Source organism: Nyctereutes procyonoides, unplaced genomic scaffold (genome assembly GCF_905146905.1).
Source record: "Nyctereutes procyonoides isolate TBG_1078 unplaced genomic scaffold, NYPRO_anot_genome, whole genome shotgun sequence".
In the NCBI taxonomy this organism is placed as follows: Eukaryota; Metazoa; Chordata; class Mammalia; order Carnivora; family Canidae; genus Nyctereutes; species Nyctereutes procyonoides.
In genome coordinates, this window is record NW_026575040.1 from 11,844,306 (window position 1) to 11,869,351 (window position 25,046).

General features: G+C 42.8%; 1 protein-coding gene across 8 annotated transcripts in view; it reads left to right on the top strand.

Moving 5' to 3' along the window:
• Positions 1 to 22,802, top strand: part of CSNK1G1 (casein kinase 1 gamma 1) — a 170,499-nt gene extending 147,697 nt beyond the window's left edge. For 7 of the 8 annotated variants that reach the window (XM_055319827.1, XM_055319826.1, XM_055319832.1 and 4 more), the window contains 2 exons: positions 9,498 to 9,604; positions 16,948 to 22,802. In XM_055319827.1, the coding sequence (XP_055175802.1) occupies positions 9,498 to 9,604; positions 16,948 to 17,002 (162 nt within the window). In that variant the 3' untranslated portion in view covers positions 17,003 to 22,802. Of the gene's footprint in view, positions 1 to 8,677; positions 9,605 to 16,947 lie in introns of all 8 variants that reach the window. The other variant, XR_008663732.1, reaches the window with a different exon arrangement.
• The last annotated feature ends 2,244 nt before the right edge of the window (positions 22,803 to 25,046 follow it).

The following is a 25,046-nucleotide window of genomic DNA, read 5'->3' on the forward strand; positions in this document are numbered from 1 at the left end:
TATCCCGAAAGAGAGAATCTTTTTGTTTTTGTTTTTGTTTTTTAATATTTTATTTATTTGAGAGAGAGGGAGAGAACAAGCAGGGCAAGCAGTAGAGGGAGAAGGAGAAGCAGGCTCCCCACTGAACAGACAGCCAGATGCAGGGCTCTAGCCCAGGGCCCCAGGATCACAACCTGACCTAAAGGCAGACGCCTAACTGATTGAGCCACCAGGTACCCTGAGAGAGAATCTTAAGCAGGCTCCATGCACAGTGCAGAGCCCAACATGGGGCTTGATCTTACGACCTGAGATCATATCCTAAACCAGACACCTCAGGATGCTATTTTAAAAAGGAACATTCTGGGACACTTAGGTGGCTCGGTGGTTTGACGCCTGCCTTCGGCCCAGGGTGTGATCCTGGAGACCTGGGATCAAGTCCCACGTTGGGCTCTCTGCATGGAACCTGCTTCTCTCTCTCTGCCTCTCTGTCTGCCTGTGTCTCTGCCTCTCTCTCTGTGTGTCTCTGATGAACAAATAAAAAAATCTAAAAAAATTAAAAATAAAAAGGAACATTTAAGAGCAAATAAAAAAAAAGAGAGCTCTTAGAAATTAAGAACATAACTTAAAGCTCAAGAGTTTGAGATAGTTTAAGAAAGCCTCCCAGAAAGTAGAGCAAAGAGAGAGGTTAAAATGATAGAAATTATTTCTTCAAAAAATAAAAAATAGGAATGCCTGGGTGGCTCAGCAGTTGAGCATTTGCCTTTGGCTCAGGGCATGATCCTGGGGTTCCGGGATCAAGTCCTATGTTGGGCTTACTGCATGAAGTATGCTTCTCCTTCTGCCTATGTCTCTGCCTCTGTGTTTGTGTGTCTCTCATGAATGAATAAATAAAATATTTAAAAAATAATAAAAATAAAAAATAGAGTTACCTTGTAACCCAGTAATTTCACTTCTGGATATTTATCCAAAGAAAATGAAAACACTAATTCAAAAAGATACATGCACCCTTCTGTTTATTGAAGCATTACTTACAGTAGCCAAGATATGGAAGCAATCTAAGTGTCCATGGATAGATGAATGGATAAAGAAGATGTAGTGTATGTGTGCACATGCATATTACTTGGCCACAAAAATGAAGTCTTGCCATTTTTGACAACATGGGTAGACTAGAGGCTTTTGTGCTAAGTGCAATAAGTCAAACTGAAAAAAAATACCATATGTTGCCCTTATCTGTGGAATCAAAAAACCAAAACAAATGAACAAGAAACCGACTTATAAATATGAGAACAAATTGGTAGTTGCAAAAGAGGTTAAGAGGATTAAGAGATACATACTTCCCGTTGGAAAATAAATAAGCTGGGGTACTTGGGTGGCTTAGTCAGTTAAGCATCCAACTCTTGATTTGGGCTCAGGTCATAATCTCAGGGTCATGTAATCTAGCCCCACGTCAGGCTCTGAGCTGCTCATGGAGTCTGCCTAAGATGCGCTCTCCTCTCCCCCTCTGCACCCCAGCCCCTGCTCACTTTCTCTCTAAAAAAGAAAAGAAACAAGTCACAGGGATGAAAAGTACGGCACAGGGAATATAGTCAGTGATGTAATAACTTTGGGGCCACTCAGCTAGCTCAATGGGTAGAGCGTCTGGCTCTTGATATCAGGGTTGTGAGTTTGAATCCCATGTTGGATGTAGAGATTACTTAAAAAAAAATTTTTAATGTAATAATTTTGTATGGTGACAGAGGGTAACTACACTTATCGTGGAGAGCATTTTATAATGTATGTTATTGTTAAATTACTATGCTGTACATCTGAAACATATATGTCAACTATACTTTAAACATTTTAAAGATAAAAGGGTTTTAAAAATGAAATAGTAAAAGACAAAAGATAATTAACTCTAAGGAAAACAAGAAATTGAGGATCCCTAGGTGGCTCAGCGGTTTAGTGCCTGCCTTCGGTCCAGGGTGTGATCCTGGGGTCCTGGGATTGGGTCCCGCGTCGGGCTCCCTGCGTGGAGCCTGCTTCTCCCTCTGCCTGTGTCTCTGCCTCTCAGTCTGTGTCTCTCATGAATAAATAAATAAAATATTAAAAAAAAAAACAAAACAAATTATACAGGGAAGGAAAGAACCATGGTATATACTCTATGGCACAACTATAAATAGTTTTTAATAGTCATAATATAAAACTATGAATTGATCTGATCAGAATTACAGTATAAACTATAGTAGAAGAAGACTAGAGGGATGGAAAAGGTGAATCTAATGCCTAAAAATAAAGAATCAAGATGCATGTTATTCAGAGATATGGAGGTAAAAACCAAAGGAATCCATTATAAAGGAGGAAAAATAGTGGAGTGGGAAAGAGACTGCTATTTTTCCTAATGATCCTTGTAGAAATATATTTTTTTAAGATTTTATTCATTTATTTGAAAGAGAATGTGCACTAGTGTGGGGGTAGGGGCAGAGGCAGAGCAAGAGAAGCAGACTCCCTGCTGATCAGGGAGCCCAGCACAGGGCTTGATCCCAGGACCCCGAGATCATGACATCAGCCAAAGGAAGGCATTTTACTGACTTAAGCTACCTAGGTACCCCGAATCCTTGTAGAAATAATTTATATGCATATACATACATATCAGCCTTCATCTGTCACATTTGCAGAAATTTATCCATCTAGTATTGTTGAAACAGGAGTTTAAACTATTTCAGAAGATTATTTGGTATTATCTTTTAAAATCTTAAATATCTACACTTTTGATTCAGTTAATCCAGTTTCAGGTAAATATTCCTCAGAAATGCAGATACTGAGAGGATTCATGTTTTAGAACAATGCTGCTAAAGGAAATGAGTCATTTTTGTAATTTCAAATTTTCTAGTAATCACACTAAAAGTGTAAAAATAAACAGGTGAAACTAACTTTAATAACATATTTAATCTAAAAAATAATAAATAGCATATTTAATCTAGTTTAAAATACTTCAACATGTAGTCAGTATTACAAATAGTTATGAGAGGGATGCCCAGCCTTGTTCAGTTGGTGGAGTGTGCGGCTCTTGATCTCAGGATTGTAAATTCAAACCCCACATTGGGTGTAGAAACTACTTAAAAATAAAATCTGGGGGGAATAAATATGAGATATTTTCCTTTTTTTTTAAATGTAGTGTTTGAATTCTGATGTATATGTTACTCTTACAGAACATGTTTGAACTAGCTGCATTTTTCGTGCTCAGCAGCCACAATAGCTTAGCTATTGTTAAGGATGCTGCAGTTCTAGAATATTTGTTGCTACTTGTTTCTTTTTTTAAAAAATATTTTATTTATTTATTCATGAGAGACACAGAGAGAGAGGGAGACACAGGCAGAGGGAGAAACAGTCTCCATGCAGGGAGCTCGATGTGGGATTCGATCCCGGGTCTCTAGGATCACACCCTGGGCCGAAGGCAGGCACTAAACCACTGAGCCACCAAGGCTGCCCCCACTTGTTTCTAATATCAGAAAATCTGATGCAAAAAAAAAAAAAAAGAAAAGAAAAGAAAGAAAGAAAAACTGATGCAACTAAATGTTCATATGTATGAACAACTAAATGTTCATAATGTTCAACAGTAATTAAAAAATAATATAAAAGGGATCCCTGGGTGGCGCAGTGGTTTAGCACCTGCTTTTGGCCCAGGGCGCGATCCTGGGGACCCGGGATCGAGTCCCACGTCGGGCTCCCGGTGCATGGAGCCTGCTTCTCCCTCTGCCTGTGTCTCTGCTTTCTCTCTCTCTCTCTCTCTCTCTCTCTCTCTCTCTCTCTCTCTCTCTCTCTCTCCCTATCATAAATTTTAAAAAAAATTTTTAAAAAATAATATAAAATTCAGCATTAACTAAACAAATATAATACTTCCATACAGTGGATAGAGATCTCTGGGTCTTATGGGAATTACCCAAGGTGTGTTGTAGAAAAAGCAAGTTGTAAAACAATATATGAAATTTGACCTGTGGCACCTGGGTGGCTCAGTCTGTTGGGTGTCTGCCTTCACCTCAGGTAATGGTCCCAGAGTCCTGGGATCAAGCCTGCATTGAGCTCTCTGCTTGGCGGGGAGTCTGCTTCTCTCTCTCCCTCTGCCTGCCGCTCCCCCTGCTTGTGCTCTCTCTCTGTCAAATAGATAAATAAAATTTTTTTTAAAAAAAGAAAAGAAAAAGAAAAAAAATTGGCCCCATTTTAATTTTCACACATATATGCAAAAATATTTATATATAAAAGGATTAATATACATACATGTTAGTGTATGCAGAAGAAAAAAAAGAAACAATGTAGAGTAGGGGAGGACAAACACAACCAGTGGGCCAAATCCCACCCTCTGCTTGTTTTTATAAATGAAGCTTTATTAGGACATAAGTATACTCATTTGTTTATATATTATATATGTCTGCTTTCTTGTACCAATGGCAGAGTTGAGTAGTTTCCACACAGACTGTATAGTCCACAAAGCCTAAAATATTTACTAGTCTTTTTATGTAAATATTTTGCATACTTTTTTCCTCAAGAAAGATACTGAATTTCCCTCTGCCATGTCACTGGAAACCTGCACTTTTTATGTAGTCTTTTTTAATATTCTAATTTTTTTTTACAATAAACATGCTTACCTTTTAATTAGGGGAAAATGCAAAGATTAAATAATTTTAAAAGAAAAATACCTCATAATCAGGAATATCTGGACAGTTTATTAGATTTGTGTTCTTAGAACACAGAGGTGCTCATTTGGGTAGTGCTTCCTACTGTCCACTGTGATGGGTTATCTTTAAAATTGGAGTTGATTAGAGTCTCTGGCATCACTTTTGGAAAATGCAACCTCCCTCTACTCCCTATAAAACTAAGTTCTGCCAGCTTCCTTGATAGAGGACAGGCAAGTGTACCATTTCCCTAATATTACATTAAGTCCTGGTTCTTCTTACTACATCTGCCTTTTTCATTGTAGCCCCAGTTTGCGTATACTCATAAAAGCTATGCTTTTTGCAAACCAGATTGGCTGTATTTTTTCTAGCACAACAGATGCCCACATATTTTCAAGTCATCTCACCTCCCAAAGGTAATGTGGTCAAACCATGCTTAGCCTACCTGGATAACCTGCAGATACCAAAACTCTGGTATTGGTAGGGAGTGCAGAGCACCAAGATGAGAAAAGCTTGCTTTGGTAAGGCACGTGGACACTCCTATTCTAACCTGTGTAATAGGCAGGACCCCCCTGCTCCTATACCTCCATGTTTCCCATCCTTCCACTACACTATATCCATAGATCTTACAAATGTGGAAGATCTAAATTCAAGAAGGCAGTATATTTTTTCTTTCAAAAAAGATGATTCCAAAGTTGTTTAAATTAAAATGTGTAGGAAATATCTAGAAAGCTCCAAGACCAAGCAAAAGCATGAGATTTAAGAATGACATTTAACTTTTTTTTTAAGATTTTATTTATTTATTCATAAGAGACAGAGAGAGAGAGAGAGAGAGAGAGGCAGAGACACAGGCAGAGGGAGAAGCAGGCTCCATGAAAGGAGCCTGATGTTGGACTTGATCCTAGGACTCCAGGATCATGCCCTGGGCTGAAGGCAGTGCTAAACCGCTGAGCCACCTGGACTGCCCGACAGTTAACCCTTAACTAATAATTACTTTGCTCAAATCTTTCTAATTTTTAATCATTTACAATTCTTGTTAAGGTCAATAGTATTCCCATTTTATAGGTAGGGAATCTAAAGTACTGAATTACCACATAGGTAGTTGTGAGAAGTAGGATTGAAATGTTGATTAGCAGCTAAAGTATTGCTTCCCTTGATACATAATTCCCATTTTTCTTCATGGTCATGTTTTGAAAAATGAAGTTTAATAACTCAAATTTTTTACTTAAAATATTAAATTAGGGATCCCTGGGTGGCGCAGCGGTTTGGCGCCTGCCTTTGGCCCAGGGCGAGATCCTGGAGACCCGGGATCGAATCCCACGTCGGGCTCCCGGTGCATGGAGCCCGCTTCTCCCTCTGCCTGTGTCTCTGCCTCTCTCTCTGTGTGTGTGTGACTATCATAAATAAATAAAAATTAAAAAAAAATATTAAATTACTTATTAAAGGAGGTGTTACCAGTATTGAGGAGTAAAGTTCCAAATAGCACTTTACCTTCATCTCTTTCATGGTTAGTCCTTTAAGCTATTTCTTTGGTCTTATGTGAGTGATATAGCCAGAGGAATGTCGGATTAATTCTAATAGTGATTACGACAAAATAACTTTCAGTATTCTAGGTACATAAATAAGCTTATTTTTTAATGAAGTTATACTAAAAATTCAGTAGAAAGGGTATAAAAATGATACTGCTTAAAATACTAATAATTTAGTATATTTGTAAGGGTGTTTTGGTTTGTTTTTTGTTGTGTATGTTTTTTTTTTTTGTTGTTTTTACAATTTTTCAAATTGCTTTCTATAACATCATTGTATTTAACTACCGTAGTATTTATGAGGTAGATAGGACCAAGGTTGTTGGCCAGGTCTTACAGAATTAGAAACCAGGGCTCGCCAGAGGTGGTTGATGGTGAAGTGAGGTCTGGAACCCAGCTTTCTGGTCACCTATTCTAGCGTTAATTCCACTGTGTCTAGGCAACAGTTCGTGATTTGACAAACTGCACCTCTAGCCTCAGAAGTGGTTGCTCTAAAGACCTAGATTAGTAGCCACTGATTCCCAAGGGTATTTTAGGTATAGTTAAGTTAAAAGTTAGACACCTGGTAATTAGATTTGTGCTTGATTCATTTGAGACCAGGTACTCACTGATACAGATAAGATGTTCAGTCTGTAAAATGTAGATAACCTCTTCTTCCTTAGATTGCCCAACATTGCTGATAGGCCAAGTGGCAATTCATAGCAATGAGAAATTAGCATACATGTGAGACGCTGTGGGCAGGCGCCATGACCCAAAGTCATCAAGTAGTTGGCAGTGGTGATGCTTGCTGCCCCCTGCTTTGTTCATATTGTAGAGGCCAAGATATTTTATTTAACATCTTGTCTAGTTCTGAGCTGTTCATTAGAAAACTTACAATGATTTCTCCTGTAGCCCTTATGCTTGCAGAATGCATTTACCAGCATGATTGCCAGTGTGCAGCCAGGTTGTGCCCCAAGAAATAAATGTAGGCCGAGGAAGTTCACAGGACAGCATTAGCATGAGGAGCTGTGCTTCTCTAATTTGCAAAACTTCATTCCTCAAATTTTGTTTTTGCTGTTTATCGCCTAACTTCAAATTTCTTCTTGAAATTTTCAAATTTATGGAGAAGTTAGTGGTGGTGGTAGTCAGATGAACGCATGCAAATCATGCAGATTAACTCAAGTTAATGATTATTAAGATTTTGCCACATGTCTTTCATTCTGTGGTGGTGGTGTGGGGGGTGAGGGGGAGAGTGTGTGCTAAAATATTTAAAAGTAAATTATAAATATTGATTGCACTTTATCTCACAGTAGTTTAGTCAAAGTGTCTTAAGAACAAATGCATTCTTTTATGTAACTAACACCGTTGTCATATCTAAGAAATTAAATAATTCTATAATATCTAATCTACAATCCTTATCACATTTCCGATTGTCCCCCAGATTAATTTTATAGGGTCCAGGATCTAATCGAGGTTTACATTTGCATTTAGTTCTTATAACCCTTTAGTCTCTTTCAATCTCTTAGTCATTTAATTTCTCTTAGTCTGTAACATTCATCTCTGTGTTAAAAGGGGAAAAAAATTTTTTAAGAGCAGTCTTTTTTGAGGAGTCCAGGCTTGCTGTCCTATAGAGTGCCCCATGTTTTGGGTTTGTCTGCTTTTTTTTTCCCATCATACTTAGATCCAGATAAAACTTTCTTTGGCAAGAATATCACATAGATAATGTTATATAATATTTATTATGTCAGGAGATAAGTAAAGTTGAGTGGTTCCCTTAATCAGAGGTGCTAAATTTGATCACTAGCAGATCCCTTGGATAAGTCCAAATTTATTGTTGTAAGTTTCTTTGACTAACCACACAGCATTGTTTCCATTTTTTAAAGCATGTATTATTAATAAGATCAATAAATATTCTGATTTAGAAATAATGGTAAGTAAATACTGCTAGTAAGCAGTGTTTACCTTGTGTGCCTTTTATTCTTTGAATAAATACCCCAAAGATCCCTTTTACTAAACATTTCCTCCTGCCCTCTTATGACTATGCAGGAAATTTTTTCAAATAAGCTTCTGGTGAGGACCCCAGATCTAGAGGGAGATAAGAATAAACATTTGTGGAGGGAGAATAACAGTAGTATGAACACTTACTGAGCCATTACCATGTACCATAGGCTAAACACTGGGTGTGCATTGTCTGCACAGTAACCCTATCAGGTAAGCAGCACTGTTTCCCCATTTTACAGATTAGAAAGCTTAGCCACAGAAAGATTGAGGATCTCGCCCAAGGACTCACAGCAAGTAAGTGGTGGAGCTAGGGTTCAATTCCAGGGCTGACTAATCCTAGAACGCATTTCGTAGTTATTATGTATGCTGTGCTACCATATTGTGTGCCAGGTATTGTACCGGACATATGTACCATGTCATACATTCGCTTGTGTAATTTTCCCATCAACCTGTAAGAAACCATCTCAAATAGAAGTTACTTACCCAAGGGCATATGATATCCGAACCGTTCATCCTATTTTGTGGTTCTCTCCCATGTTTCAGCCAAGATCTTTAACAGCAGAGTGGTTTGTCCAGCGGGGTCCCTTTTCCCACTTCCCAGCACCCACATAAGCAGGAATCATGTGGAAATGAAACCAGGTGACAGAAGCAGCTGCACAAGCAAGAGAAGCCTGATCGGGTCCACATTAACCAGATGACAGGAGTGAGAGCCTTCAGTTACAATTCGGGGACCATCAGTGAGAAATGGGATGACAGTGAACCTGAAATAAAGGTTGTTGAAATAAGACTGGTCTTCCAAGGAAAAGCGTTTCCTTACCGTCTGTCCTCTCACGAGACAGAGAGGATCCGGCAGTCTTGTTATTTGAGTAACTTCAAACCAGTGGTCAAAGCCATGAAGAAATTTCTGAAGGAAAGTGTGATTACTTATAGTTTCTGATGCCCACTATTGATTTCCATTTTAGAATTTTTTTCAGCATCATCACTGAGTCTATTTATAATTCTAGCATAATAAACTGAGAGAGGTAGAATTAGAGTAACGTGACCTATTTCATAGTCTTTTTGTGAAGATTAAATTTACACACAGTGTAGCAGAGTGCTGACACAGAGTAGGCTTTCAATATGGAAGTTATTATAGGATCACATTGTTGCATTCTGCATTCTGTGTCCTCTCATGATATGGCCTGGGAACCTTACCTAAATGAGGACATCTGGTCCCTCAGCTCAGGAAAACAAGTATTCCAGACACTGCCTGGTTAGTATCTAAGTTATAGACTAGTTAGAGACCCCCTTAGGGACCTTCTCTGGTGCTGGCAGGAGGCTCCTGTTGCCATGATGTCTGTCACACTCCATCTTTCTGTTGCAGGTGGTTAGCTCAACCAATGGCGAGCTGAATGTCGATGACCCCACGGGAGCCCACTCCAATGCACCAATCACAGCTCACGCCGAGGTGGAGGTAGTCGAGGAAGCTAAGTACGTTCATCTTTTAAGGGGGCTCTTGAGTCCTAGATTGAAAAATCTATCTTTTCCTTTCTATGTGCTGTGCATCTCAGACCAGATTCCTCATGCTTGTGTCCTCAGCTTTCTACCTTTGACCATTTTATTTTTTGCATGGTACTTAAGGCTGCTTCTGCCCTCGTTAGCTGTGATTTCTGGGAAAGCCATTGCATTTTTCTAGTCCGCATGGGGCAAAAGACCTAGTGAACTAAAAGAATCGTGGTGTAAAAGCTAGAACAGATAGCAGTCCTAAGCCTTTTGGGTTCCTGGAGCTTCTTGCTCCCTATGGGACACAGAGAAAAATCTGTTTATCTTAAACCATGGACCATACTGAACAACATTTGATTTCTGGTTCTTAGCCAAGAATTCTGCATGTAGAATCCTGGAGCAAGGGTTTCAGGGCCATTGTGCTTTCACTTAAATGATTCTGGATTCAGAATCCCAATTTCAAACTCCCATTAAGTCAGGCAAGATAGTCTTGACACCTGTGAGTAAGAGAGTCTTGGGAGGAGAGGAAATCACACTACTGGGAAGCGGTGAGTCCACTCCCTTTTCTGCTTCTCTTGCCTGTGAATGTGTTGCCCTACCCATTCCATCAGCCTCTTGGTGCTCTCTGCATGGCGTGTGGTTAAACTCTTTAGCATATGGGATAGAAGGAGGAATAGTTGCCAATTCTGCAAAAGCAGCATTTCTATCTCTTCTTTCCCCTTTTGCCCCATCTCAAATTCCAATCTAGACTTAAACTCCAAAAAGACATGAGGTAGGGAGAGAAGTCCTTTACAAATCAGTAACTGCTGCTAAGCCTGATATGGGTAACCTTTCTTATAAACCCTTTGAGGACATTCAGGCTATCCCAGTATCTTGTTCTCAGAAGCAGACAACATATGAATAGTGATACTGTATCCCAGTTGGTCTCTTGAGCCCCCAGATGGCCCCAATACCAGCCCGAACATGCTTGCACCTCGGGGTCTCAAGTGGTGGGAGGCCAGGAAGAAAGACCTGCATTCTTCCTTCCAGCCCTCCTTTACAGGGCTGTCCCCTGCCCATTCCTCTGTTCTCCTGCTCATCTGTAGGATGAGCTCACTTTGCTTCCAAGAGGTCCTTTTCTTGAAAAGCCAGGATTTAAGGATTCCTACCTGTAGATAAAAAGCAACCAAGGATGAAATTGAACCTTTCTCTTGTCACATCTGTGCTGACTGTAGGCAGCTTCAGATGCTTCTCTCCTGCTTTATATAAGGCCCTGATAAGAAAGAAAGGCAGGGAGAGTTTTTAATGCCAGCAAGAGACCATTTTTAGTAAGGAAATATGCTCTTTATTCTCAGGGACTTTGGAGATTTTAAGCTTCCGTGACAAAACTTCATTCTCCCAAATAAACAGTATGGTACTCCTTATCCTCTGGGTTCTCAATATTGGCTGCACTTTGGAATCACCTGGGGCATGTTAGAAAATACATATATCTGAATCATGGCCTCAGAGAGTCTGATTTTATCTGGGGTTATGGCCTCAGCATCAGGAAATTTTAAAGTTGAGGTGATTCGGATGTGTGGCCGAGGTTGGGAATCATGGTGCTAAAGCATGTTCTGATTTAAACATTGTCTGGGCTTGAAGGATGGCTGTACCCTCCCCCCCCCCCCCCACCTCACTCCCAATTCATGTTATGGCTATTACTTTGAAGGCTAGAAGTCTAGTTCTGGATTTGATAGTGTACTTTGAATACCAAGATTGAAAGAGCTTATTAGTCTTAGAGTATGTCCTATTCAGGCTTATCTTTTGAACCCATTCTCTCATTTTGTTTTGGTAAATGTGTACACTGATTATGTATGTAAGTGTGGTGTTTGTGTCCTGTGTATGAAACAGGGGGTTGTTCACACAAAGAGATTTCAATGTGGTGAATTCTGTTGTAGTATAATCTAAAATCTAGGGTGTGAAGGGTGTTTACAGTCTCCCCATTTAGTAAAAAGGACTACTGTGCCTCTTTGCCACTAGTTCCAGGGCCTTCTGAAATGTGTGGAAAGCAGAGGGGAGCAGTTGTATTTGACCAAACATCATCTGAAAGCTCACTGCTTACGGCATTTTGTGTGCTGATTCCCCTAGTGATTTCATGAGCTACCAAACCATCTTGCCGAGGAAACTGTCAGCACAGCCATGTGGTTTTCTTCTTGGCCATCTATGTGTTTTGGAAAGGGGGAGGGGAGTCATGAATCCACCTGCTCCATCATTTTCATGGGAAGAAGTCACAGCTAGAGAAGCACAAGATGTTCCAAACAACCCCTCATTGCACGCAGCTGTGATGCCATTTGTCCATGCAGCCTACTTGTAGTGAAGAAAAGAGGGCTGTTGTCTATATTAAGATTCAACCAGGGGCTGGGGAGATACGTGAAACCTTCACATCCAAGCTTTTGATTTTGAGCTCCTCACCCAGCTTGTTTTGTGTAAAGGATGAGAGAAATAACAAGGTCTTGGTTTTTGTTCTGTATATGATATGAACATCTAACTGCCCTGTTCTTCTGGCTAGAGGACATATGTCCTTGTTTAAATATGATGAAAGGATGGTGAGGCAAGACAGCTTTTTGGTGGATTTTTGTTATGGTCAAAATAGGAGTTTTTGGTTATCCCCTGACTTTAGTTATAATTTAGCAGATGTGGACCTCATGTCTCCTGAGAATTGATAAGAATGGATGAAGGTCCTTTTCCTGGCGGTTGTACCTCAGTCCAGAGCAGTGATCTCCCCCTTGCTCTGCTTCATCTCCTGTTTCTAAAGCCTTTTCCCCCCATCTAGAGTAAGACCTAACTGCCAACGGCTCTGGTCAGGTGTGTTGGACTTACAGAAAGGCTAGGAACTTCTCCTTCCTTCAGAATACTTGGGAGATCAGCTTAACATTGCACAGTAAGACTTTGTGTGGGAACCAAAATGGCTCCCTGGGTGCTTGACTGAATCCTTACAGGCAGGATCATTTCTTCTTTTTCCTGCTACCTTCCTGGAAATTGCCCAAGAAAACCCACTCAGGGGCTCCCACCAACTCTTTCTGTTTTACCTTACCCTTCACTGAGATATCCAGCTCCCCCCTCGATGCTTCTGTCAGGTGCCTGCCCCCTCCACCTTAGTGTGGAGGCCAAGTGGCCCAAGCCTACTCACCCTACCTCCTCAACAGAGGAAGAAACGAAACACAGACACATACTGCATGTTTGCATGGCTCACAGGGAGTCGCTTCCATCTCACCTCTGTGGACTAATATCTCTCTCTTTCTCTCTTCCTTTCTGTGTTTTTCTCTTTACACACTCTGTAGCTGCCTGAAAATGCTCAACCTGTGGTGAGTCCCTCTCTCCAGTCCACATGCTAGGGGAGCGGACCAGACTAGGCTGGGATTGGCAAAGCCAAACAAAATGCCTTAGGAACACTGAATGGCTTCCATACGCCGCCTTGTGCCATAACCACCCAGACTGGGGAACTAGATCCACAAGGTGGGGATGGGGCAGGCCTACACCCAGGAATTAATCTGTTCCTTCTTTCCTTTCAAACCCATCTCATCACTCTCTCCTCCTGTCAAAACAATATCCCACAGTATCCAAAATTATCTATTTCCATCTGAGGGAATTATCTCTCAAATTGATAGACCAGAGATTATCAGACAGAGAGGGACAGAAGCAGGAGGACAAGGTTACTGTATCAGTCATTTTGATTATTCTTCAGAACCCCAAGGCCACTTGTTGCCAGATTATCTCACATTGTGTGGCTTGGTCTCTCGCCTGGAAATTGGCTGCTTTGGTAAAAAAAAAACGTTTCTTTTTGATTCAGCTAGTTCTTCCATCTGTAAAATGAATCTCTCAAAAAGAGCTCCTTCTTGGGGAAGAAATGGACATTTTGTTGTTTCGGGGAGGGGTTTTGTTTTTCATTTATTGTCTTTTTCTTTTCTTTTCCCTGTAAGAGTACATTTAGTGAGCCAAGGGCTGACTCAGCTAATAAGATGTTGGAGCCTCTCCTTTCACTCCTGGAAAAAGTTCCTTGAGTGCATTCTTAAGAACAGTACAAGCTATGTGGAGGGGGAAGCCCTAAAGAATCCACATTCACTGAGATAAATACTTGCTACAAGAAAGAGCCCACTCGCCAGCTTTCTTCTTAGATGTTGCTAGTGACCTTCCAGGTGTTCCTGAGCTAGTTGGTCGTTGCAGTCTGGAATTACAACTCCCCCACATTGTCTGCATGCATGAGGTCATATTCTATGTGGTGATAACAGCCTGCTGGACTCTATGATCACCTTGTTTCTGTTTGTCTTCAGTGACTGGGTCAGGCACCAGTTTCTGAACCCCAGTGGTCAAGCCAAGTTGCCTACAGGGTTTCCCCAGGGACAGGGATATATGGAAGATAATAATTGGGTTTTATACAAATAGAATTTGTAGTCTTGTGGTACTGAGAACTACACTTGGCCCCTTTATCTAGCAAATATGTCTGTGTGAATCTTATATTGTCAGTCTGTTTTTTTCCTGTGAGATGTCACTCACGTAACCCTGACTACACATACAGGACCTGCTGTGTGCTCATCCAACTCTGCTTAGAACTCTAGGGGAAGCCCCAAGAACTTAGGTGCCATCTAGCTGTATAGAGATAAAACATATATACTTGAAAGGACAAGTAGTTCTCCAGGACACTTCTTGTTATCCCTCAAGAGGTCACTATGGACAGGAATGGTCAAGAAAGACTTCATAGATAACAGTGAGGCTTGAGCCAGGTGTTAGAACAAGGGAAGAATGGGAGAGTACACTAAAGAAGAAAAGCGTGGCAAAGGGACAGCAGAAGGGGAGAGAACCAGGATGGAGCAAGAGAGCAGTATGGGAAAGGTAATGGCTCACAGGTCTGGCTTGTGAGTAGGGAGACCAGATTGATTCTCACTCCAGAACATTAGGAACTTCTGGTCATCCCATCAAAGAATTGACTGGAAGAAAACCTGCAACACAGGAAGAGTTCATCACTTACCTTCCTTCTCTTTGGAGAGTAAGACATCTGTATGGAGTTAGTTGGTGGGCTTGATAAGGGGTCTGACCCAGTTTAACAGGTCCTGCTGCTAGTAGTCATCACAGAAACTAGAGGGTCGAAGAGCAGATTGGGGGCCTGTTTCCTCATGGTTAGGATCAGGAAAAGCTTCTGCTATTGCTGAAGCATTAACTACACTAACTAGCAAAAATTAATCTAGGCTTCAAAACCACAGCTCACATTCCCCTTGAGCAGGCAAATTCAGCATGGGACATCAGTGATACTTGTAAGCAGACATTAATTCTTATGACTTGCCTTGAAGGAAGTAAAATGAAATATATAGTCTGAAAGGGACCAAAATAGTATTTCAAACTTCATTGTGATTGCTCTTACTTATTAAAAATACAAAATCCTCATTTTAGCATCCTAAAAAAAAAAAAAGAAGAAGAAGAAGAATAGAAATTGACTTAAATTTTAGTGATGTCTCTGAAATCATGGTTAACAGAGAACAGGTAACTGTTGCATTACTGATGCTCTCGTGAGATTTAATTTGCCTTGGTTAATATTAATTTCAGGACTTTCAATTTGGAAATGTCCATTTTCTTAAGCATATATAATAGAAAAAGACCATTTTTTTCTTGAAGCCTTCTCCAGGGAGAAGATGGTCTTAATCAAAAGCATTGGTCATTTTTATTTAAAAGAATTTATTGAATCTCCAGATACACATGCCACTTTATTTAGTGACTATATTAATACCCATTAATAGTATTTCATAGGGGACCTGGCTAGCTCAGTCAGAAGAGCACGTGGCTCTTGATCTTAGGGTTGCGAATTTGAGCCCCATGTTGGGGGTAGAGATTAGTTAAATAAAAAAATTAGTTACTTTAAAAAAAATAGCATTTCACAAATGTCATTGATACCTTCAGAAAATCTTTTTTAAGACTCCCTTAAGAAGGTCCTGTTTCCGTAATTTTCATTTTTTATTCATTCAGATATTGTTAAAGGTTATCATTACCTGTATAAATGTGTTTCTGCATTCTAAGAGACCTCCAAAATTTTAATACCCTGTCCAAATACCAAGGGGTCAGGCTGAAAAAGGAGAGAATCTTAGCCACAGTAGATGGAGAATTTAGGGGTATGGAAAATAAGCACCAGTTCCTTATTTTCATACGAATAGCCCTGGCGTTAAACCCAGTGGGATTTAAGCAAGAGAACCAGAAAACTTCTCTCCAAAAAGCTTTCCTTTCAAGGGTCAAGTTTGCGGCTTGACTCCCCTCCACCATCTGGCACCTTTGACTCATCCATTCCTTCTGGCCCTCACATCCTCATTTTCCACATATCAGCTTTCTGGGAAGGACATATCTCTTGCACCAGTCATGCCACAGCCCTCATCACCCCCTTATGGACTTAGTCACTGCCTCAGCAAGAGCTGCTCCCTATTCCAGAGACAGGAGCAAGGAGGGGATGCTCGGGCTTAGGGCTATTCCAGAGCGTGGCTTTTGCCCAGGGAACAGAACATGGAGGGTGGATAAGGGGAGCAGGCCCTGAACTCCACCCTGCATGAGGGCCAGTCCTCTAACCCCATCTGGCACAGCAGCAGCAATCTCCGTAGCTAAGTTGAGGACCTGCAGCCATACGCTTGCCAACGCTCAGCTCCCGGGCTGCGGCCTCAGTCCCCTCAGAACAAAAAGTGGGCTGTGCTGATTTCAGTTGGGGGATCTGGGCTCACAGTTCTTACTAGATTCGGGGCTCCTCCTGCCTGCTCTGGGTAGCTGGGTGGGGTTGGGAATGGGGATGCAGGATGATGAGCATCCTTAATCCTTCATTGGTAGCATCGTGAGATCCTGCTAGAGTTCCAGTCATACTTTGGGGGGGGATTTGTTTGCCTCAGTTTAGCTTCTTACCTACTTCCTCCTGAAGCTGCATTAAATCATTTTCCTCTCCGTTTCAAGGGGCAGACAATGCAGGCTAGTCTTAAGCAGCCCTGAGGACCCTCACCTTGGTTCTAGATAAAGATGAGCTATGTGGGCTGAGTAGGAGACCAGAAGACTAGCCTTCTTCCTCCTTCCAGAGATGCCTGTTTTGGCCCTGCCTCGCCTACAGCCTTTTGATGATGAGGCTTGGTAGCTGTAGATTCAAATGAGGCAGCTACTTCCTTTGGCTATCCTGGCAGACACTGCCTACTACTTCCAGTGTGTGCACTGTAGAAGGTGGGTGGCCCTGTGGTTAGATGCCGGGGTGGGGGAAAATCCGCCTCTCTCCCACCCCACCCTCAGGAAGCAGAAGCAGGCAGAAGCTGTCAGAAGCTGCAGGCCTCCCGCACTGATTGGCAATGTTCCTTGTGCTCCAGGTGCTGCTGTTTTTTTAAGAGGAAAAGGAAGAAGACTGCCCAGCGCCACAAGTGACCAGTGCCTCCCAGGAGTCCTCAGGCCCTGGGGACTCTAACTCAATTGCACCTGCAGCTCCTGCCATTTTTCATTGGAAGGGACTCTCCTCTGTGGGGGAGGATAGAGATCCAAACCAAAAAGAAGAAAACAGATGCCCCAGAAGGAGCCAGTGTGGGCAGCCAGGGCCCAATGGGTCAGTGGCCATCCCCACCTGCCTAAAGCTCTGAGCAGGTCCCAGAGCTGCTGCTCCTCCTCTGCTTGCCCTTGGGGCTGCCTGGTTGACTCTCCTTCCTATTGTTTACAGTGAAGGTGTCATTCACAAAAACTCAAGGACTACTATTCTCTTCCCTCCCCTAGTTTACTCCTGATTCTTGCCCACCCTCAACCCTTTCCAGCATAAAAGCTAGTGAGTTAAAGGCTTTGTCTGCTGAAGGAGCTTAAGAGGCTGGGGGTGCGGCCAAGAAGGCAGGGGGAAGATGGCAGGCCTGGGCGGGAGAAGAACCTTCTCCAACTACCAGCTGTGCCTGGCAGTATGGCTCCCTCCTCCTCTGTGCCTGTGCGGCCTCCATCCCCAGCTGGCCACGGGGTGCAGGTCCCTCCCTCCCTTCCTCCTGTGAAGTTACACTGTCGGACACAAGCTGTGAGAAATTTGCAGTCTACTGTCCCTGCGTGTTGGCATTTTTCGCTCTCTCAACAAGCGAACTCTGTTCTCCAGACGGTAGTAGGACAATGCAAATTGTTCTGCGCAAAGGAAACAAAAACTGACTTTATTGCACTTTTAGTTGTTTTTTTTTTTTTAAACAAAAAACATGGCAGATGCATATTGTGTCTGGTTATATCGAGAGTTTTACTTTTTTTCTGTTTTGAGGGGGATGGGGCCAGCCAAGCCATTCAGAGAGAACATGGGTCCAGAGGACATTCTCAGTGAAAAAAAGTTGGGTCTACAGCACCCAGAAGAGAAGAAGCCAAACTCTGTCATTCTGAGTAAGCACTCAGGTTGGCAAGGAAACATACTTGAATTTTCATTCATCTTCTCAGCTGCTGAAGAATGTCCCTACCAGAGCCTCTTGACCTCATCAGCCTACAGTTTGGACAGCCTAGCTCTCCAGCACTTGGATGAGCCAGCCAAGCCAGACTGTGACCAGGAGAAAGAGATGCTTGACAAAAAAATTGGAAATATTGGTTTCCTCCACTGCCAGGGACTTCCAACTAGATAGCCATGTGACTTCCTTAGTGATTTGGGGGACAAAATTAATGATGAAAGAGCCACCACCATCTTGCCACTAGTGGACAAGAAGAGGAGGAAAGTGAGCCTTTCTTCCGGCTGCCAGAAGAACCTCAGGATTTGGCATCATAGGGCCATGAAATAAAATCAGTATGTACTGTCTGCCCCAGTAGCTGAGGGGTAGCGTTTGGGCTGGCCTGCCTTATCAGAAACCAGGCACCTGCGGCAGGCTCAGGACTGAGCACATGGGGCTGTAGTGAACAGGAGGGTAAGATTGGTTGGTGCCAGAAAATTCCAGGGGAAAGGATACTGAAATGAAAGGTCTGAAATTATCTTCTTAATTGGATATAGACTCCTTCCAAGTAAGATGGCCATGGATCTAGAGCATGTTTTACCCAGTCCACTGTCTGGTTTTACCCAGTCCACCTAATCTACTACGATGAAGGGTCTTGGTTCTTCATGTACTGCTTGGAAAGTCATTAATGTATGGAGTTCATCTTATTGTGCTCAATTTTCATTTGAGTTCAGTGGCTTATGCCAACAGTGACCTCATTCCAGATGTGATAGAGAAGAATCACATCAGGGAACAAGGCCTTGTATCTGGGAGTAGAGAGAGCTGACCATGGAGGACAGTGGCTGGTGACTGAGTCTGGTGGTTTTGGGAACACAGAAATCACTGCCTCTGACTTGAGGTGGAGGGCCATCTTTTGGACTGGAGGATCTGAGGCTACTTTCTGGTAATTGGCATTTCCTGACAAGTCCCTTGATGTATTTCACATGGAGCAGAAATAGCAGCAGTCACATCGATGAGAGTTACTGGGCTTTACCTGTCCTACTGGGCCTTGGCTAGAAATAGGAAGTATCACTTTACTGGCTTCAGACCTGCTTAGCTCATGTAAAGATTGTAGTCTTTCCTTTCTTTAAAAGAAATTTTCCTATATACAATACAGAGTGGCTGGGAGACACAGCGTCACAGCCCTTTTCCACAAGGATTTTTGAATATTGCTTCTTTGATATTACCTAGTGGTTAAGGCACCATCTCAGAAACTTAGAGTTTCACAATTGGCATTTGGACAACTCAAACTTCCCATATAGAAACTTTAATTCCTTATCCCTTGTATAGAAAAAGCCTTGCCTCTCAAAGGAGGGCAAGAGGAAATGGTGACAAAGCCTCTAGCATCCTGGCACTCCATACCCACTAAGTGCCTCCCCACCTCTGCTTCCACAAAAAAGCAAAGGCAGTGACCAGCTTGGCTCAGGGCAAGCCCCCTGCAGCTGGGTTTGTGACTTTTTTTTTTTTTTTTTTTTTGTCTTAAAATGTTTTTAACAGCTAGCTCTTGAGGGGTTTAAACCTAAGCAGTTATTGGGGGGGGGTCCTTCCTAATGCACTGTTCTTTCTCTGCTCCCCACAAATCCCTTACTAGGTATTTGATTTTCATAACAAAGGGTAATGGTGATTCTTCTAAGGCCATTAGCACTCCAAGGTGGTCCCAGACCCCTTGGATTCTATTGTGATCTTCCTGAAAATTAAGAAGTAAATAAAAAGACTACCTAAGGAATAATTGGGCCATCAGTCCCATCCCCAGCAGCGCATCAGGGCTCCCTTCCTCAGCCCTCTTGCTCTAGTTGCTTAGCGCTGTACCTCAGCCAGTCGCCTGAGGCTGGGCACTCCCTCCACCCACCAACACCCCAATCCACTCACTGCAGTTTTTCCAGCTTTCTCCATTTCACAACATGGTGCCTAGGGATCTTTTTCTTTGGGACTGATGCAGTTGCTTCTGACCTAGCAGTAAGTACTAACAGCATTTGTTCATTTAAAAAACCCTTACTATATGCTATTAGGAGTTCTCCCGAACCCTATGGTCCTTCTGGCATCGCATCTTGAGCAGATTGAAGCAAGCAGGCCAGGCATCCACCCAGGCATAAATGGTCCTTTTTGTATGACCAGAGGATGACCTGTGTCTGTACAGTCAGGCATTGTAAGGGTTGATCACTTGCTGCACACACCCTGGCATTTCCCAGTGATCTCACTCTAGATTACTCTGCAAGAGTGAGTGGTGTGCCAGCAGCCAGTGTGCTTTCACAAGGGCCTTGATGAACATTCTGGTATATTGAGTCTGTCTAGGAGTAAACAGAGTCTAAGAAGAGTACACTGGTTGACCTCCAGTTAAAGCTCCACTTCACTCTGGAACGCAGGGGCAACAGGAGGCAGCAGAATCCTGGGGTTTTCAGTAGAAGTGCTGATTTGCCTGTTTATCTCCGTGAACTCCAGGTACAAAGAAGCAGCCCCTGCCATTAGCCAGAAGAGGGTCCCTCACCTGTATCTCCCAACTTAGTTCACTGGAAGTCTCCCCTGATGGTGCATATTCACTGTTAGTAACCATCTTTAATGTCAGGAATATGCAGTGATGGTAATAATGTATGTCAGAGTGGTTACTAAAGATCATAGCCTTAACTTTTTTTGTATGCAAAAGATACAGTTCATTCCCCCTCTAAGTGAGCAAGCTCTGCCTGCATTTATAAAAAATAAGTACTTTCATGGCGGCCTAGAAAGCATCTCAAAGGAACTTGATCTTCTGATGCATCTCTCCCAATTCCATATGCCTCCTGTGTGTCCCAGTCACCTCTTACATTTTCATATTTAAACCAAGTCTCCATCCCCAGTGAATTTCCCTGATACTGTCGTCTCCAGGGTCGGCCACATTAAAGCTAGAGTCACTCAGACTGGGAACTTGCAGCGCTGTCTGGGCAATGTTGCCTTTGCCAGTCCACTGCCACCATCCCCGCCATTGCCCCCAAGGTGTGCAGATAAAGGAGCCAGGGTAACGAGGCTGTGGATTGGCTGGAACAATCCACATCTGGATTGGCTGTATGAGCAACAGGCACTTGTTTCTGGGGTTCTTGCTTTTGCCAACTCCAGGCCTCCAGGAAAGCCCTGTCTAGAGATTGATGGCCAGTGACTCCCAGTCTTCCCTCTGATGGGTCAGCAGGAATCAAAATAAGGTTCTTACAGTTTTGTTATCTTGTTGGGGTGGGGGGAGGGGGGAGGGAGAAGGGTGGCTTTGTTTCTGAATACAAAGAAAAGGAAACCATGGCCCTTTTGAGGGTTTGCAGAGTTTAGCCACAAGTAAGGAATCTTGGAAGTCTTCGATCAATTAAGCAGTCTTAAAAACATGTTATAACTCCTTTTGCAGGTAAGTGCAAAAGAATAGATTTCTCCATTGTATTCAAAATAGTAAGTAGGTTCCCTGGATATAGACAATAGTAGTTGACAGAGTTCCTCAAAAAGCAACCAGGAAGTCCACTCCAGTATTTGTAGATCAGCTTACAAAGGAAAAAGTGAATGTGTACTCCATATATTTCTAGTTTCATTACCAAACTTGATGTAATAAAGAAACCTCAGTTCTGTGGACAGAATTTTTGTTACTTTCCTCCTCTTTCTCCTCACAATCATTTCCAGTGCCATCACCCTCAAAGTCTGACCAGAGGGTTATCCATGATAAGTGGGGGTGCAGTGCACCCATCCCAGTAATATACAGAGGACGGCTGTCCTGACTGCCTCTTCCCTGCAAACCCCTTCGGGCAGGCGAGACATGGTCAGTTTCCTCCGCATGAGCTCCAGACCAAATCCCAGGCCAGCCCTTGCACCGAAAGCTTTTTTAAGAGGCTTGTCAATCTGTTAGGAATGTGTCAGGAGAGATGAGCCATTTCTTTGGGGGGAAATATATTTACAGATGGGTGTGTGTGGTTGCACTTGTATGCCTGTGTGTGCGTGTGTGCACGCACGCGCACATTCTCATCTGTGCGTTTCACTTCCATAAAGACTCACAGCCCAGGCTGCTGGGACCATGTGTTACTGAGTATTCTCAGAAGTAAAGAAATAACAAGTGAGCTTCTCAAATTAGTGTCACAGCAAACTGGCTCTGGGAATGAGCCCCATTTATTGAGCAGAAGAGTAAACAGAAAAGAGATGAAACCAAAAATATAACCCACCCCCCAATGGAAAGTAATGTTGATTCATCAATTCCCATTGGATATATTACATCCTCTAATTTATTATATTATTTTGTCTGTTTCTTTAATCTTTGCCCATTGTACTTTGAAAAAGATGTTGGGATGTTGATTGCAATTTTTTTAAGACTAGATGATGTATAAATCAGCTGTGGAAATCAGTTTTAATTGCTGTGTGAATGTGTCTGATTATTGTTAAATGCCTTTTTTTTTTAACTTTTTTATTTTAGATATGTGATGTTGTTTCATAAACCCTGGCACTGGTCGCAAAGCTCAGCTGTGAAAATGAAACTTGTAGTATTTTTAAACATGAATGTCAATTTCGAGTGTATTTGAAACGGTTCCTCCAGGAGAGAGATTTGTACACCATTAGGAGAAACTCCTCTGCAGAGGAAGTAGCCTTCTTTGGAGAAAATGGAAAATGGGTCTTGATATGTTATCTCAGAGTAGCCCATTTCCTAGGGCACCATGGAAAACACAAATGTGATCTTTAAGTATACCTCTTCCCCAATTTGGGGAAGAAAGAACTCAGTTTGCACCCTTTTTGTATGTAAAATAAAATGTCTTACCTTTCTTGACTAATTTTCGTTGGTTGGTTGGTCTGGTTTTAATTTTCCCTGGTTCCTTTGTAACTAAGAATCCAGCTAGGATGAACTCAGATATGACTCAGGGCTCCAATGAATGAAAATGATGCCTGATTCTGTGGTATTCTTGCTTCATTCTTTAGGGTTGCTCTCTCTTGTCCGTCACTTTTAAATATTCCTGGCAGAACCTGGACACTGATCACTCACATACTGGTCCCTAAATTCCTGTGGTTCTTGAGATCTACTCTGTGGAGCAGCTTTGGAATAGCTTTAAAATTCTGCTCCACTAACTGAACATCTGTGCAGATGGAGGATAAAACTATGATGTGCAATTTTAACATCGTAAGTGTATATATACATATGGCCACAAAACTCAATTGGCATGATTGGCTGGTTCCCATTTTTTTGTTACTACGCGATCACTACTTAATGATTTGGCTTTTTTCACTGGTAGGTAAGTAAGCAGAAGACCTGTTTTAAGATCATCATGAGAGAAAAACTTCACACTTAGAACATGTTATCCATCAAGCTTTTTTTTTTTTTTTCCTTTCAAAAGTGGTAGAGGACATACAGAGCAGGCTGCTTTTATGACATCTTGGCATTAGCTTCACATGTGGAGAAGGCTACTCTGAAACCATAGCAGTAAACATTTTTCTCAATGGCTCTGGACAGCATGAGACCAGTTCATGGGGGAAAGAAGCCTGACCAAAAAAAATAGTGGGAGTGGGGAGATTGGAAGATGAACTTCGTCAATCCAACAGTTTTACCTAGGAAGAACTTCTGCCAGATTGAGGTGGTCTGGGTGAGGTGTGAGGATTAGAAACAGCCAGTGTTATTTGTGTTTATGTGAGAGACCTGTGGAAGCTTTGCAGCCTAGCTCCACTGACCTCAGTGTAAGCAAGGACAAGTCAATGCCAGGGACAATGCATAACCTCAAACATAGGTCCACACCTCAGAGAACAAATTGCAGGGTTCAACTAATTGAAACAGAGCCATGCCTACCTACAATTTGGGTTTTGAAGACCAAAGATTTCTATATTAATCTTTGAATATTGGTCTTAAAGACCAAGACATCATAGGTGAAAGTTTTTGAAAGATGGGTGTAATTTAATTTTTCTGGGTAAGACCCAGCACCGAAGTATGTATGTTGTAGACCAGAACAAGTGTGAAAGCATCTGACGACTATCGTCGACCTTGCCGAAGGTTTCTAGAGGAGAGATACTGAACCTCAGGCCATTTCCATGGCATATATACACACACACACATATATATAAATTATTTCCCACCTCAGTGTTATTAACATGATGCTATCACAACCAGTATTTGTTGGACACTTCACTCTGCAAGTTTTGGGGGAGATGTACACAAAATAAGTGCAACACATGCAACACAGTTCGTTGCTCACAAAAAAGTGGTTACTTGGCAGCGCCTGGGTGGCTCAGTTCAGATTCCGACTCTTGATTTCAGCTCAGGTCCTGATCTCAGGGTCGTCAGTCCAATCCCAGTGTTGGGCTCTATGCTGGGTGTGGAGCCTACTTTAAAAATAATAATAATTATAATAATAATGATGATGATGTTAGTTGGGAAAAGAGGTAAACAAAGGAATTTAAGAACCAGGAATAAAGTGTGCATTGACTCCTACATAGAGCAGTAAGCGCAGTAAGGCCAGAGAAAAACAGGTAGTAAACGGACAGGGACAAAGTGGAAAACAAAAGGCTCTGAAGCAAGCTTAGCAAGACAAGCAGAAGGAGCAGTAAGGTCATTATCTGGGTGAGCAGAAGCGGGCCCCACGTGGGACGATACCACTTATACCCAAGCTAGTGCAGCTCAGGCCTGGCGGGCCCAAGTCGGGAAGCGACGAGCGCCTCCTCCCCGCTCCGCCCCAGGGGCAGGCGCGCCGAGGGACAGGCCGCTTTGCACGCTGGGCTTTGGAGTCCCGGCGGGGACCCAATCCGCGCGCTCTGCGGGCGGCGCCCCCGTGCGTGAGCCGCCGCCTGGCGGGGGCCGTAGGCGAGCCGGGGAGCCAATGAGGCCACCGTAACGTGGCAGCCCCCCGCGAGCCCGCGTCGCCGCCGACCCGGACTGCAGGCCGGGCCCCGCCCCCCACGGGGACCTACCACCCGGCGCCGACCCGGAGGGGGGACGCGGGGGCCGCCGCCCGCCAGGAGGCGCGCAGGAGCCCCGGCCCCCCCCGCAGCCGCGCCCGGTGGTGCCGCCGGGACCCACGCCGACGCGGCCCCAC